This window comes from Eptatretus burgeri, chromosome 12 (genome assembly GCF_056783735.1).
Source record: "Eptatretus burgeri isolate ZD-2024b chromosome 12, Ebu_testis_v1, whole genome shotgun sequence".
NCBI lineage: Eukaryota > Metazoa > Chordata > Myxini > Myxiniformes > Myxinidae > Eptatretus > Eptatretus burgeri.
In genome coordinates this window covers 74,276,862-74,294,361 of record NC_140972.1, presented here as the reverse complement: position 1 = coordinate 74,294,361, position 17,500 = coordinate 74,276,862, and the positions used below count along the sequence as shown (strand labels likewise).

At 39.9% G+C, this 17,500-nt stretch overlaps 1 protein-coding gene across 6 annotated transcripts in view; it reads right to left on the bottom strand.

Moving 5' to 3' along the window:
- Positions 1–17,500, bottom strand: part of LCORL (ligand dependent nuclear receptor corepressor like) — a 238,576-nt gene that overhangs the window by 77,269 nt on the left and 143,807 nt on the right. For all 6 annotated transcript variants that reach the window (XM_085848529.1, XM_085848527.1, XM_085848528.1 and 3 more), the window contains 2 exons: positions 8,717–8,880; positions 6,973–7,075 (listed from right to left, as the gene is read on the bottom strand). In XM_085848529.1, the coding sequence (XP_085704655.1) occupies positions 6,973–7,075; positions 8,717–8,880 (267 nt within the window). The remainder of the gene's footprint in view (positions 1–6,972; positions 7,076–8,716; positions 8,881–17,500) is intronic.

The window sequence follows — 17,500 nt, the reverse complement described above, 5'->3', positions numbered from 1 at the left end:
TGCCACTTCAAAAATAATGGGAAATGCTACTTATTAGCCAAACAGAATTGCTCTCTTATTTTATTGTTTGAAAAAAAGTACAAGAGGAAAGCATCTTGTATATATTTATTTTTACAAAGAGAGATGAACCCTTTTTAAAAACTGAAAAGTCCAGTGATAATGTTCTAAAAACACAACAAAGAACCCCCCAAAAAACAAGTAATAATAATTTCTACAAAAGGTTTCATTTGGAAATGCTACAAATGTTCTGAGATTGAAACAGAGGTTCGTCATTAGTCTGAGGCACGAGGTTGAGCTCCAACTTTAAACAACACAAAGACCCTTGTGGATTAAGTGGCAAAAGCATAGTTTTGCAGAGAGAAGTACAAATTAATTATTCTGTGGAAAAAACAAAAATGATATGAAATCGGCGGTGGCCATACAAGTCAACGGGATGTTGATAAATAATAATAAGAATAAATCGAGAGGACAAGCATAATGCAACTGGCCAAATCTAGCTCAAGGTAACAGTTGTTCTGCTGCTTCTGTGATGCAAGAAGAAAATATTTTATAGATATGAAAAGGAAATAAGATTGAATTCAAGTGCAAAAGGAGTGCAAGAACCAAAGATAAATAAATAAGCACTTCCGGTTGCGATGCTAGGTATCGCAAGAAAAAATAACAAAAGAAAGAGAAATATAAATGTACGAGAGTGAAATTACTCGTTTTTAATTTGCGCAGAAAAAAAAAAAAACTAACGAAAAAAAATTTTCCGAGTCAAGTTCGTCAGGAAAAAAAAATCTAATTAATTTTCACTTAGTGATGATAGTATACCCTAATGCATTTTAGAAATGATAAATTAGCACACGTAGCATTCAGGGTCGCAGTGACAGGATCGCCATTTGACGTTTCGCATTTTACATTAAAATGAGCAAAAGTAAAGACAAAGGGACTGTGGTGTTTCGGAATGCACAAACGTTTCGTACAGTAAACAGTTAAATTATCACAAGATTATAATACAAGGCTAAAACAGAGTGCTCGGCCAAAGGGGGTTCTCAGCACAAAGAGCATCGGCAGAGTTTTGGATCGTTTTGTTGCAAGGTGCGCAGTTTTCTTTCTCCTTCATCCATCAACGCTTGTTTCCTCAAATATGTCATGTGAAGTTCAAAGCAATTTCTTTTTTAAATAGGTATTCCATCCAAGAAATGTGACATTGTCCTTGTGAATGCGACCACTGTCCTTGTGACATCATCTCTATAGTTAACATTATTTTCCACGCAACCTAACATTTCGCTCAAGGTGGACATCTACAGAGACTGCCTCCCCTGTTTTGGGATAAATCCCGTTTTTGTAAGACTCATCTTTTAAAAATGTACCACGGGATTATGAAAGAAAGTTTAAAATAGAATGAAGAAAAAAAAAAAACAATTTAAATTCACACTTTTTCTCTTCTCTCAAGCATCTTAGTGATTTTCAACAAGAGAATGTTTCAGTTATTTTTACTTCCAGTGTACCACAGCCAAGCTTAAAAGGCCTGAGGAAACAGTCCGCTTTCCTGCAACCAACGTGGTGCAATACTTTTTGCATTTCTTTTTTTTTTTAACAATCAAGACTACTAAGTCCAATGTGGCAACAAAGATGCATTCCCTGTGCACACACATCCTTCAATAAAAACACATTTACACACAAAAGGCAATTAAAAAAAATGAAAATAAATAAATCTCCATTGTGACTGTGCGGTAAAAGTTTTGAAAGCTCATATTATTTTTGATATAAATCAAACTCGCATGGGTGATCAATTTATTACAGTGCCTTCAGAAAGTATTCACACCCCTTGACTTTTTCACATTTTGTTGTTACAGCCTGAATTTAAAATGGATGAAATAAAAAAAAATGTTGTCACCAATCTGCACAAAATATCCCATAATGACAGTGAAACATGTTTTTGGAATTTTTTGACAGATTAATTAAAAATGAAAAGCTGAAATGTCTTGCGTCAATAAGTATTCAACCTCCTGGGTCAATACTTTGTCTAAGCATCTTTGGCAACAATTACAGCTTCGAGTCTTCTTGGTACATCTGTATCTGCTTTATCCGTCTAGATTTGGGGATTTTTATCCAGATCAAGATTATCATATTCAAGTCTTTCCACAGATTCTCAATGGGATTCAAGTCTGGACTTTGGTTGGGCCACTCAAGGACTCACGTTCTTGTTCTGAAGCCATTCCAGTGTTGATTTGGCTGTATGCTTGGGGTCATTGTCCTGTTATAACGCAAATCACCACCACAATCGAAGGTGTTTTTGCACTCTGAAGCAGGTTCTCCTCAAGGATTTGCTTTGTATTTGGCTCCATTCACTGTTTCCTCGATCTTTACAAGTCTCTCACAGTCCCTGCCACTGAAAGCATCCCCATAGCATGATGCTGCCACCACCATGCTTCACGGCCGGGATGTTGTTAGATGGTTGATGAGCTGTGCTCAGTTTTCTCCAGATGTAGCGCATTGCATTCAGGCCAAAGAGTTACATTTCCATCTCATCAGATCACAGAATCTTTTTCCTCATAATCTGAGTAGTTCACATGCCTTTTTGCAAACTCCAGCCTTGCTGTCATGTGCTGTTTTCTCAGGATAGGCTTCCATCTGGCCACTCTCCCATAAAGCCTCGATTTGTGAAGTGTTGCAGAAGCTGTTGTCCTTCCGACAGGTTCTCCCATCTCAGCCAAAGAACTCTGTAGTTCTGTCAGAGTGGTCATTGGGTTCTTGGGCACCTCCCTGACCAAGGTCCTTCTTGCCCGGTTGCTCAGTTTGGTTAGACGGCCAGTTCCATATTCTTCCCATTTCCTAAGGATGGAGCTCACTGTGCTCCATCACTGAGGATGAAGGGAACTTTCAACACTCCATAAACTGTTTTGTTTTATACCCTTCCCCAGATCTCGTCCTCAAAATTATGTCTCAGGTTCAATGGACAGTTCCTTGGACTTCATGGTAGAGTTTCTGCTCTGACATGCACTGTCAACTGTGGGACCTTATATAGAAAGGTGTGTTTCTTTCTAAATCAGGTCCAATCAAATGAATTGGCCACTGGTGGACTCCATTCAAGTTAAAGGGACATCTCAAGGATGATCAAAGGAAATTGGATGCACCTGAACTCAATTTGGAGCGTCATAGCAACGGGGATAAATACTTATTGTATCAAGACATTTCATCTTTTAAGTTTTAATTAATATGTAATAATTTCTAAAAATATATATTCATTTGACATTATGGGGGTATTCTGTGTCGATTGGTGACAAAAAAAATCTCAATTCAAGTCATTTTAAATTCAGGCTGTAACACAACAAAATGTGAAAAAGTCAGGGGGTGTGAATACTTTCTCAAAGCACTGTAAGTATGCAAAATTTGTGTTTGATTGTTTTTAACCTCAAACTTTAGCACAAATCACCCCTTCCACGAAATGAAGCTTCAGACAGACCTCTTTTCTCACCTACAATTCCCCAGGACCGTTTCATGCCAACCTACATTTATTTCTCTCCCTACTCCATTGAAATTCCTGGACCCTCCCATCGCTTGACCCGATCCTCACTCCACATCCTAGCCTTTCCGATCTCAATTTATCCCTAACTGCCAACACAGAGACATACTGTACATCAAAAAAGAGATAGCCCCTTGATGCATTTTAAATAATAATAATAATAACAAAATGATTAAAAAGAAGACACAACCCAAGTCAGATGACTGCACTGATGAAGGAGATGAAAACAAGCCAACATTTTATCACACCATGAGTGAGTGGTAGTATTACTGGGCCAGTCAAGAGTTGTAGACTTGTTTTACAAGTAGTCATGTGACAGCGCAACCCCCCGCCCCACAATCGCAATGAGCAAAACAATAACAATAAAAATTAAAAAAACCATGGATTTTCTGTAATACTTACATTACATAGCATTCACCTGTAAAATGCCAAATGCAGATTCGACTGACATTTCTGTTTCTGGTCAAAGAGGAAACCATTTTTACAAACAAAATAATCTTGATCCGAATAAAAAATAATTTAGAAATAAAAACTGAGCTCAAAGTGCTACTAGGAAAGTGGTTTGTGTATAGGGAGACAATGCAACAAGGAAGTAAAGCTCCAATCACAACAATAATAATAAAAATAATAACAACAACAACAAAATAATTTTGAGAAAGCACGTTCTTCCTCAAGTAGGAATTAAAAGGATCATGGAAAGAACACACAAGGTTTTCAAATGACTGGGTAAATCTATCGTTTCATCCCTGAAGTTAAGTCAAATGGAATTAACGGCACCGGTGGAGGCCACTCGGACTAGCCGAGGAACCTGATGAAAGGGGATTATTGAGGAGAGGCAGTCTGCTGGAACAAGGGTAGTGAAGAAAGTGTAAAACTTGTCTCAAAATAAATGAAAGTAAGAAAAAAAATCTGGAGCTCAGTTTACCAATCATATTTTCATACAAAATAATTAGCAGTTACCCTTTATAAAAGGAGAAAATAAAACTTTGTGAGTTTCATTGTTATGATAAATAGCATGTGACATGGAGGGGCACAAAAAAAAAAAGAAGACAAGATACGAGATGTGCTCGTATTTAAATGGATGGTAAAAACTCAAGTTAATGATGCCTTTCCTACTTTGACAATAGGAATGTTGGTGGGAGAGTTGTTTTCTCATTTTGTCACCAATGTATCGTATGCATGATCACCCAAATTATGGATAAAGAAAAAAAAAAAAAGGTCCATACAGGCATCTGCATTCATATGCTTGTGTAGGCCAAAGGGAAAGAGCAGTATAAATATTCCAACTGAAGATAAAGGGAAATACAGGTGTGTGAAGAAGAGGCAAGCGGGAACACAGTCCCAAAAGGCGCTTGCTTGATGATCAATATAGCCACGTAGAAATGTCCCGTTATTAATTGCACTGATCCTTTGAGATCCTCAAGAGCACAAGTGGAACTACGGAGGGCATTTTGATAAGGTACAGCAGAACTTGCCGTATGGCCGATAGAACTGGTATAGAGAAAGCTGGCCAATCCAGACAAGTTTAATTGTACACAAAAAGGCAGAAGGATTAGGGGGCAGTGGGTACAGTTCCCTGAGCTAACCATGACAGTGTGGACTCCATCATTAACTGGGTTACAGTGCAGTAGACTGCTATAAAATTAGCCTCAACTGTCAGATGCTGTGGCATGAAACTTGTCCACTTCTCCCCCCAAACCTCCAAAGTAAGACTTCTTGCTGCAGCCCTTTACTCTGCATATGGAGGAATAGCTTCCATGATCAAAAAAGTTTGTTAACACAAGGCCTATTCTCTGCCGTTGACACCTGCCCCCTCACTATCAGAACTCGCTGCAGTCGAACCCCCTGTTACACTGGCAGCCAATGAGGTGGTTGTTAAGTTTTCGTTGGCAGGTGTGGCTTCACTCAATGCAGACTCCCCTTCAAACCTTCGTCGCTTTGGCGGCGTCTTTAATGTGCCAGCACGTTCTTTGACCTTGTACTCCAGTGTGCTGTGTGGGATTCCGTAGAGCGCCTGTGCTTTTGAGACGCTCATCCTCCCACTCATTACCATGGCAATTGCTTCCTCAAGGATGTTACTATCGTACTGTCTATAACGCCCTCGCTTGCGGCGTGGTGCTTTTGGTTCAGAACTATCACCTGTGATGGTCAAGGATGTGATGCCAACAAATTTCCCTGGTACTCGTGTAGATATTGGATCCGAGGCTTTTCCATTTGCAATGGCAATGAGGGATGCTTCTCCAAGACGCTGTGGAAGCAATGGCTGCTGCTTCGGGAGTATAGCTTTTAATTTGCGGCCTGCATGGGATAGACTGTCCAAGGGCATTGTGGATGATAAAGACAAAGACGAAGAAGAGAGATGTGTGGTAGGAGCAGCACATTCAAGTTCCATAGCTGAGGCCTCAAATTGCGTGGTGGCAGTACTGCTTCTGATTTGCGGAATGCGCAATTGCACACCACCCAGCAATCCATCCTGTGTGGTCTGGGTAGCGAGACGCTTCATAGCTAGTTGTTGTAAAAAACCTGAAGAGCTTAGTTTTGGTGCATCATCCACTCCAACCTTTCCAATAAAGTCCATGCTCTCGCACGTGCTGCTCACCACAGCCAATTTATCCTCTTCACATTGTAAGGGGGTGCTGATCCACGGTCCAGGGTCCAGCCGGGATAGGCCAGATGCACCTTCGTGCACAGGATGCATTTGTGGAACAAGAAGCGCAGTAGGTTGAGCAGGGTCCTGCTGAACTTTCCTTCCTTGATCCCCGCCTCCCAGACCGCCTGCATGGCCAACCTCGCACCCCTTCCGACGCTCCTCTCCCGCTGCTGTGCACTCACCGCTCCTGGGGCAGGGAGAGGCAGGCAACGAGATGAGCCGTCAGCGCAGCAACAGCGGGCAAGGAGGGCGTGTAGGGTGCAGGGGCATGTTATGGACATGAAACTGGTCTGGGAGGACTGAGATGGGGAAGGAACCGCATGGGCATGGCTTAGCTGAATCACAACCCTCGCTGGAGTTCATGGGTCACAACTTTGTGGCGTAACCACAGAAGGCTGTACTTTCCGTCATAACCAAGTCCTCGAGAAGAGTAGTACGTTTTCAAAAAAAGGGCTGCTTTCAAGTTAAAAATTAAAATCACCCATTCAGTTTTGGCCGATTTGGAAACGAGTTTTCAAAGCGAGGAAATGGCTAACTAAATATTCCAGGTCTTATCCCATTAAAGGACCCGACAATAATCAAAGCTTCTGATTGTATATTTAAGGGTCTCCAGATGTAAATGCCAAGAGTTGAGAGCAAAGTTAATTAAAAAATAAACCAATGTCCCTCTGTTGCAGGAATAAACAAACCAATTTTCGAACAACCTCAGAGAATAAATGAATTGATATATGGGGTGATGAGAAATGGAAGACGATGACAAAAAAGTTGATCACGAGCAGCGAGGACATGTGTGTTTGCACGGTAAACTTACATCGTCGATTGTAGCTGCAACGTGGTAGGTTTGGCTGTCCCCGTGTGCAGCAATTGGTGAAACTGTGAGGCTGCATTCTTTGTGGAGAGGTCAAGAGCACCAGCTGAGTGCGGAAACACAAAACAATTGTATGACTGACAGTGCCTTTCATTGCTAATTTGGATTAATTACCAAGACTTATAAAATATTTGTTTATCTTTTCAAGAGCTAAAGAATTGGAATCCTGCTTCACAAGCATTGGACTGGGAATCCTCCCTCTTGGTTCATCGTAATTCTTTTCCTTTCAAATTGGTTATGTGAAGGGATTCAGGGTAGCAATACATTTATCATAGGGAACGATTTACTTTGTATTCCAACATGTCCTGAGCCTACAAAATATCAAATGGAGACCAGATCAAACAGGGACGTAAAATCGCTGCCTCTCTAAAGGTCATCAAATGAGCTTATACGTGTTTTACCAAACAGATTTAAAAAAACAACAACAACAAAAAAAAACACGGTAATTCTCTTGATACGAGCACAGTTTACAGAAGCATACTACTACTGGATTCAACTGCAATTATGAAACCACAAACGTTGGGAAGTTCATTCTGTGTCCTCTTGTTATTGAATGTCAGTGATTTTAACAATGTGCCATCTCTGCAAATACTCCCATTTCCAATTGAGTTATTTACCTTCACAGCTACAGCAAACAAGTTTAATTATAGGGCATAGTAAAGGTAGACAGTGTTAAAAGTTGAGGTCCACCGAATGCACTTCACCATATCGAAGAAAAAGAAAAAGCAAATTAAAAGAAGCAAGAACATGCAACCCCCTCCCCCCCCCCCTCCGAAAAAAGTAGTATTTTTCAAATATTGCAAACGTTAAGGGAAATTTCTTCATATTCTGACAATGCTCAATTATAATGTGGTTGTTCACAATCTGCATTAGAGGACAGAGATGAAATGTCACCCCACGTCGATCAAATGGATTATGCAGTCGACACACACTCCAGACAGAAATTCAATTCATTGACCTGGATTATCAACGGTGAGATGAGGGCCGGTACACACAGATCAGCACAATTCTGTATGAAAAAGCATTCTGCATTCTAATGAGTTCAAGGGGAATCAGCATGAATACGGAAAACAAAACAAAAAACCCCCCCAACTAACCAATGTACAAAAAAGGCAAAAAGTAAACTTGTTTTCATTTCAATTTTCTTCTTCTTTAACAATGATTCTCACATTCTTGTGGGGTTGGCTGGGGAAAGCTTGGCCCAAGACTTTCATGAACCGATTGGCGAGGCCTGACGTTCGATTAAGGTTAAGACAGGAATTTTGAATTTGTTCAAGGTGCCGGCAATAACTCGCCGACTCTTCGCGAAGGACACTGCGGGATCTTTATTGTCCATCAAATAATGTGGGCAAACGGAATGCTCAGTTGAACATCCATCTGATCAGGGATGGCACACACATTGATGAATCACCGCACCTGTGAAACACCGGGATGACAGTTAATAGCCGAGCCGATATTCAAATGCAGGTGAGACAGTTCAGAGGTGAGTCTTGTTTTCATTTCAATAATATCCGAAAATTGTTTAAAAAAAAATAAGTCAAAATTGCATGAAACCTAATGGTATGTGCACAATTTGCAGCTTCTAAGGGGTTGATTGGAGAAAGCCAACACTGGCAGGTTCACTAACTAATAGTATCCTCCAATGGCAGACCAATGTATGGAGTTAAAATTAAAATCTGTCGCTTACCATCATCGTACTTGCAAGGCCGCACAGGCCCTTTTCCAACAGACAGGTCAAGGGGTGCATCCTCATTTTCAGTCAACAAAAGACCAAGGATAGAGTCATCACCAGGTTGAGGGTGTGTCAGCAGAGCCCCATCAGCTGCACTGCTATTTTCTACGGTTTCCTTTCTGCATCATGCAACAGAGAATACATCACATCAAGAAACAATGTTACTTCGTGGAAACCCCTCGAAAGGATCACAGGGAAACCGTTCAAAAAATCATGTTTCTGCCAGAAAAATAAATCACATTATAGAGTTCGATTGAAAGTCTGAATGCCTTTGAGTGGTCTGTCCAATCCAATAATTTATTTCGAAAAAAAAAACAAAAAACAAACAAACATAATTTGATGTTGACTGATATGCCTCCACCCACATTATTACTATATATATATATATATATATATATATATATATATATATATATATATATATATATATATATATATATATATATATATATATATATACTTTTACAAAGTTTGATTTAAAAACCTTTGGCTCTTCTCAAGTATCACATTTTTACCAGACACGACCTCTTCATGCAGAAATCGAATCAGTTCATCTTTGCATCAAAATGTACACTGATAACAAGTTTGGTCAAAATCACATCACTGGTTCACAAGTTAGTTCGCTAACAGAATTATTACCTTGCGCCAACTCTGACCTCTTGACCCCACAATCTAATCAGTTTATCTTCACATAATTATACATACTTGTACCAAGTTTGACGTAGATCCCTTCAGTTGTTCTTAAGTTATCACGGTAATGGAAACATATCACGGACGCACGGACAGACCAAAAACCTAATGCTTCCAGCAACGTCGTTTGCGGAAGCATTAAAAAAAAAAGGACATTTACAGGCCATCAAATTATACATGATATCCTTCAAAGAGGATGTTAAGTCAAAATGCAGCAAAGGTGTTAAAGATCCCATGAGATCCTTGATAGGTACTCCACCAAATTCCATCAAATAAGGATCCAGCAAACTCTCATGAAGAACAGTCAAAAATAAAAATATCACTTTTTCATGAACAGAATGAATAATAGATTTACATACAAAGGGGTGTTCAAGAGGTTCTGGGAATGGTAATTTTGTTGGAAAACCAGAAATGCAGTTTTTCTCTCATTATAAACACCAGCAGAGTACCCATCTTATGGGTGATCTTGTTCCAAGCATGCAACACATTCTTCTGATGAACACCTTTTATTTGGGCAGTGTAGAGGCAAATGACTGTTCTGTATATGCAAAAAAACCCGGGTTACGTGCATGAAGCACAAACATACCTACTGCTTATCATTCAAAACACCCCACCGCACTTGAAAACGTGGGGACAGGAATACTGTGGTGTAAATGATGGAGACTTGTAATACCCTCCACCACCGGGAGGGGGCGCGACATGATACACATTTACATTGGAAATTTGCGTCCTCCCTCTCCGTGCAAGACCACCGGCAAAGATAAAAACACCCCCGTACATTAATTGGGGTCTTGCTGATCCAATGTAGCAAGTCTGGATGTAATCAGGCCAGAATTGTATGAGGAGTAGCGAGACAAACAAGCACACAAACACCGTTCTGTGAATGAGAGTAAGGATGCATGCATGTTTGTTATAGGACTTTAGTTTCATCACTTTGATATATTTATCATTTAAGAGTATAAACTAGAAGTTTGCCATATCACACAATTATTCAAGGATGCTCGCTCGAATGGAATCTACAAATGTTTGGTGGCCATGTAGAGTGAAAGTGAACCCTCATTCTACAGTATAGTCAAATGGGCAGTTGACTTTAAGCATGGATGCAAGTCCCTTGAACATGACTCCAATGTCAGGATGGCTGGCAGATGTGACCGACCAACAAAATGTTCCACACATTAATCATGGATGAATGCAGAGTTAAGTTTTCCAAAATAGCTACAGAACTTGTAATTTCTCAAGGCAGCATTTTCACCAACATCCACGATGCTTGGGTATGTCCAAAGTCCCCCGATAACCTCAGCACTCACTATCAACAGCAACAGCTAGCATCATGTTGCAAGCTTCTCAAACTGTTAAACACAATCTAGCTGACATTATCACTCGTCTAGAAACTGATGACGAAACCAATAGCTTCAGCAGTAGGATCCTGAAACCAAATTGTAATCCATGCAATTGAAGCACAAGGGATCATTGTCACCGAAAAAACACCACTCACAACCCCCAGTTGGCAAGATCGTGGCTTGAATTTGAGAAAATAAGGGAATTCTGATTTAATTACAGCAGGCCATCAAGGCCAAATGCCAAGGGATGTTGACCAAAGGTGTACACTGTACACCTCTCCCCCCATGAGAACGTGCCTTCGCTCAAGGCTCCATATTGTGCAGACTACCATTGGTGACTTTGGCTTTGAGTAGATGGATAACCCCAACCCCACACACCATTTACACCATGGAGCTTGGACCTGGTCCCCAGTAACTAATTTCTGTTTTGACATTTGAAGTGTGTGTGTGTGTGTGTGTGTGTGTGTGTGTGTGTGTGTGTGTGTGTGTGTGTGTGTGTGTGTGTGTGTGTGTGTGTGTGTGTGTGTGTGTGTGTGTTAATGAACTGGCTGAAGGAGCAATCCAAAAACTTAGATTTTGCTGGCATAGATGTCTTGAAGGAGAGATGAAACAAGTGCATGGACATTAAGGGACATAAGACTAAAAAATATTAACTTGGCATTTCTTAGACTACTGAAGCTTCTTCTTCATTTGCAACAATTGCACCATTCACTATCTTGTTGCAATTGCATATTATTTGTGACTCCAGCATGTGTATTGTTTTTCATTTACATCAATCATTTCCTGCAATAACAATACTGCAAGTGGTGTGTTAAAAAGTGAAATAACTTAAAATGGATAGAGACAGTTGTTAAAGGTAAGTCATATCCTTTCCTCATTTCTAAGACTTCGTCAAATGTGTGCAGCATCGGCATCCGGCGATGCCGCAGTGCAGCACATGGAGACGGAATTGGGAAGGAGTGGTGTACAATAATTAATTGAGCAATTAAAATAAATAAATAGGTATTGTAAGAATAATTAATTTCTTCATCAATTGGCTAAAAGCGTGTCAAAACCACCACCGTTTCATCTGAATCTGTAACTTTTTGAAAATTAAGTAATTAATCGAAAAATGAATAATTAATCGATTAATCAATAAATCAGAAATACCCTTTATAGCCAAATCACTTGTTCACCGTCATATCCAAATATGAGCTTTCTTGCTCAAAAGGTGCCTGGGATATTGCCCAGATTAAAAAGAAAATAAATAAGCAATTAATAAATCGATAATAATAAAGTAATTAATCAATTAATTGATTCATCAAAAAATGTTATAAAAATCGATTTTGCCAAAGCACTTGGTCACTATTGTGCCAAAATTCAAACTTCCGAGCACAAACAATGGCTGAGATATCGCCTGAACAAACAAACAAATGAAATTGCTCGTTGAGCAAGGAATTGCCGGAATAACTGTCATATCTCCATGATCTCTGTAAAAACAAAAACCAGGAAATAAATTTGGTTCTTACAAGTCGATAGTGCTACTGTTTAATGAGTTATAGCACTTAGTTTGGTTATGATCATAACTTGGAAGTCAATCGGACTTGAAATGGCGTTTTTATCGCAATTTGAAAGTTTTGACCCGACCCCCGACCGCTAAGAAGGGTGTTGGTGTGACTCCCCAATGAGACTTATGGTTGGATGCAGTATTGGAAGATGCACATTTTGGATTTGGTTTGAAGTTGATACAACCATTTTGGCGGACGTTATTGCGAAAATAAGAATTTCGGTTTTTTGGTGACCTTGACCTTGACCTCTGACCTAGATTCACCAAAAACGACAAGTGTCTAAGTTGGACCATGGCCGACGTCTGTACCCAGTATGGTCATGATCGCTGAAATGGTGTGGCTACTACAGGGTAAACAAACACACAAACAAACAGACAGACAGACACACAGAATCACACTCACAACCGATCAACATAATTGCCTAAATCCGAAGGATTCCAGCAATTAACAAGAAAAGCAAACAAACGGAGTGAAAATCAAATACACCCTTCCGGCGGGCGTCATCACCGGGGAGCCTTCAGCGCCCGGGGATGACGTCGTGAAGCACCTGAAGACGGAAGAGGGAGGGATGGCGTACAAAAGGAACATAAAGGGCAAAGGTTGGAAGTAATGTAATACATTACAAGATTAATTCAGAAATATAACCATTACCCAAGATAATAATGCAATTTAGGAGATTTACTATAAGAAAACAAAAATCCCCCAAAACAAGTACTGTACTGCTAAGCTTCGGCATTGTAAATAAATTTGGTAACTGTACAACTGGATTAACTTCTGAGCCATCTCTTAAGTGATTTATTGACACTTAGAGGCTCGGAATGCATCTTCTTCTTCAAAACTAATCATGCATGATGGTAATAATAAACAGAATATGGATGTTGGAAGGGAACCCTCAAGAAGTGTGTCAAATAATGTCATCAACATTCCCAGTGAGGAGCAAGTATTAGATGAATAAGAATCTTTTCATTTTTCCCTTGAAAATTAGACAACCGATATCCTCAAAGGGCTGAAATCACACACAAACCATTATCTGATATGATGGTTTACGTGTAACAAACTCTCTTCATCCATTGCCATGAGATCTTTCCTTACAGAAATTCAAATCTGCCGCCAAGTACCACCTCGTGGTCTCTCCCATTTCTATTACCAATAATTACTTCATCCTCTGAGATCCTGTTCTCAGCATCTGCCTGCAATTCCCCTTCTTGTGATATGATGGATCCGATTGTCATTGCCCCACTGATTTCTCTTTGCCCCATTTAGTCTGTTGATTCATTGCCTCAGCCAACAAAGGTGGATGGAAGTCATGTTTTCACCCTTGTTTGGTTGTCTATCTGTCTGTCTGTCAGCAGCACATCTCAAAAGGTTTTGGATGGATTTGAATGAAACATGGTGGACAGGCTAGGTGTGTGATCAGTACGAATTGATTTGATGTTGGTGAAGATCCAGATCTGGAACCCGATAACTTTTTTAAGTAATTCTTTGCCATTGAGAGATATGGCATAAACAGCATAAAGCACAATATTTCAAAATGTTGTGGATGAGTTGGGTAAATGACAAGAACAAGGCAATTCGATCTTGGGTCAGGACCAGATGCAGATCCAGCCTATCAGTGGGATACAAAACGTAAACTGTTCAGCCTGGCAGAGGAGTGCACTTTACCGGGTGACGTTCTAGTTGCCCCACGTTGTTCTGCTCTTCCATGAGCCTCGAAAGTTCTATAAAAATTAAACAAGCTAACAGCAAATACAATATGGAATTATTTCAACTCACATCAATAGTAAGCTCCATGATCTATGCCAAGGATCACTCTTTTAAACTCTATTTGTTATCATAAACTCTTATATTTTACATCTTTCAGGAACAACTTGAACCAATTTATTCAGTTCAGAGTTCAAAAGCAGTTTACAGCTTCAATGTATCTTTGACATATTACATTGCTCATTTTAAATGACAGAAATAAGACGTTCAGATTTCTGATGCTGTTTAAAATATAATCCTTTGTTCAAGTCCCTTATAAATATTTCTGTCATGAACTAAAACTCTGGCATGTGCCCATAGATGAGATGCGGAATGCTCCAGGGTATACGATGAATGTAGTAATATGCAAATCAAATTGTTATTTATGGTTACAGCACACTTGGGAAATTACGGTACTTGGTTGAGTCACTGCTGTAAGATTGGCTTGATTACAAACATTCGGTTTTCATCTCTACATCCTTCTTAATCAGGATATTTCATGTGTCATCAAAATTCGTACTTGCTTAATGATCGATGCTCAGGATATTCTGCCACTCGTATTTTCTGTTGATGCATTAAAAAACATGATTTGTGCATTGGTCCTGATTTCTCATCTCAACCGAGTTCTCATTCCCAACTTGCATCGAAATGCTGCAAACCGAAATGTATTGGTGATGCATCATCGATGAAGATGATGACATCTTGCGGCAAAGCTCATTGGTGTGATGACAAAACCCACAATTCCCACCACTAAAATGGATGCAGATCCACCTGCTCAAATAACAGTATGATCCTGTTTTGGTTAGGCATCATTACCTCCACCACCGAAGGTGAAGGAGGTTATGTTTTCATCCCCTCTGTCTGTTTGTTCATCTGTCTGTCTGTCTGTCTGTCTGTCTGTCTGTCTGTCTGTCTGTCTGTCTGTCTGTCTGTCTGTTTGTTCATCTGTCTGTCTGTCTGTCTGTCTGTCTGTCTGTCTGTCTGTCTGTCTGTCTGTCTGTCTGTCTGTTTGTTCATCTGTCTGTCTGTCTGTCTGTCTGTCTGTCTGTCTGTCTGTCTGTCTGTCTGTCTGTCTGTCTGTCTGTCTGTCTGTCTGTCTCTGTGTGCAGGATATCTCAAAAAGTTGAGGACGGATCTGGATGAAATTTGGTGGGCAAGTTGGGTGTGTGACAAGGACAAACTGATTAGATTTTAAAGATTCGGATCTGGATCCGACTACAAGACTATTTTAAGTGATTCTTCACCATTGAGAGATAGGGCCAACAATGATATATCGCACGATATCTCAAAAATATAATGGGCCCGATATGCTCTCGTGGATCAGGCATTACGTGGCAGAAGTACGCGCTCTACCGAATGCCCTTCTAGTTATTGTTTTTATAGGAGATATTTCTCCCCTAATGATGTCCTTGAGCTTGATGGAACCAATTGCCCAGAATGATTACTCTTTTATCTCTCAGGAGAAAGTCAAGACGGGATGTGGAAGATAAATCAGGAATCCTGGGCTCAACCTATTCAAATTGCACAAACATTTCACACAATAGTGACATCATGGTCAAAGACTCAAAGTAATGCATATGCTTAATTCCAATGCTAACATACAAAAGAGTCGCAAAATTTCCATCTCCCGATTAATGGCAATAATTCTCGTGTGCTGCATCGTTAAAACATGCTTTTTTTAATGTTGGAGAATTTTTTTTTTTAAACCATCATTAATTAAGGCACAGTCACACCTTGACATTATAGCCAGCAATGGCAACGTATTAAAATGTATGTAAAACGCTGGCTTACGTTGAACTTTTGGTGGTTTTTTTAAAGATTCGGACGTATTCATAACATATTAGGAACGGACACAGAACGTTTCGTTGTGTTATAGCTAACTTATACCAACGAATGCTGAGCCTGTTGTCGGCCTTCACAACCTATGCCCAACGATAGTCTAATTTATGCATAGCGTGCTGCACGCATCGCCGACGATGACGTGGCGTAGCCTATTAAAAGGCTGCCGCACAACGATTCAAATCATAACCGCCGCAGAAATGGAAGTGTCAACATCGCAGTCACACCTTGGCGATCTTGCCAGCGTATACCGACCTCTGAAAAATGCGTCTAAAACGCTGGCGCACGTCGAATACGGTATGGGTAAGTTTGGTATGCGTGAATAAAACGCTAAAGTACGCTATCATACGTCGTATTAAGTGGAGTACGTCTTATAATTATAAACGTGTTAAACATTTTACGACGTACTTGCCGTATGACGTACGTTCCGCATGCGATGGGAATAAGTTGTGCGCACGATATGCGAACGTTGGCACACGTCGACAAAAGTTACTTGTAAGGTGCTCATAAGTCGAAACACGGCGAGGTAATGGTTAGCGTCAGTGTTCCAGACTCCCTGTTTTGTTTTGTTTTGTTTTTCTTCGGTATGACGGTGATGTCGACACTTCGATTTCTAGTGCGGTTATGATTTAAATCGTTGAGCGGCAGCCTTTTAATTATATTATAACCGCACGAGAAATCGAAGTGCGACATCACCGTCATACCGAAGAAAAAAAAACAAAACAGGGAGTCTGGAACACTGACGCTTACCATTACCATGACGTGTTTCGACTTATGAATACCTTACAAGTAACGTGTGTCGACGTGTGTCAACGATCGCGTAACGTGCCTACAACACTTTACTCAGAGGTTAGAAATAAGTTTCGGGTACCCTAAACATTACCTCGACGTGTTTCGACTTACGAGTAACTTACAAGTAACGTGTGTCAACGATCGCGTAACATGGCTACAACTTATGCCAAGCGTTATGCGGAACGTGCGAGTCATATGCTGGCATAAGTCTTAAAATTTCAAGCATGGAAAATTTGAGGACAACCACAAAGTACAATGTTTAAAGCCAGTGTACAACGACGTATGGCAGTGTTTTTCAGCATGCTCTCAATGTTATCAAAACTTACCCATAACGTATTCGATGTGTACCAGCGTTTTACCCAAATTTTCCAAAAATCGGAATAAGCTGGCTGAAACGTCAAGGTGTGACTGGGCCTTTAACAAGGACTTATTCTTGCCTATTTCATCAGTATATGCTTTGCTTTCCTTTTGCCTCCCAGAACTCATTTTCCTTTTGAAATGATTACAGATCTCTACATTGCTGAGCCGTTCAACATTAGCGTTCATCATACGAATCACTGTGATATGTATATATATATATGTATATATATATATATATGTATATATATATATATATATATATATATATATATATATATATATATATATATATATATATAATCTCTCTGGAAAAAAATAAGAGACCACTCCAAATTTTTTTTAAATCAGCATCTCTACATGTATGGCAGCCATTCCATTCCAGTCTCTGTTGAATTCCAACACAGGCACACCTCATTCTACTTAGTGAGGTA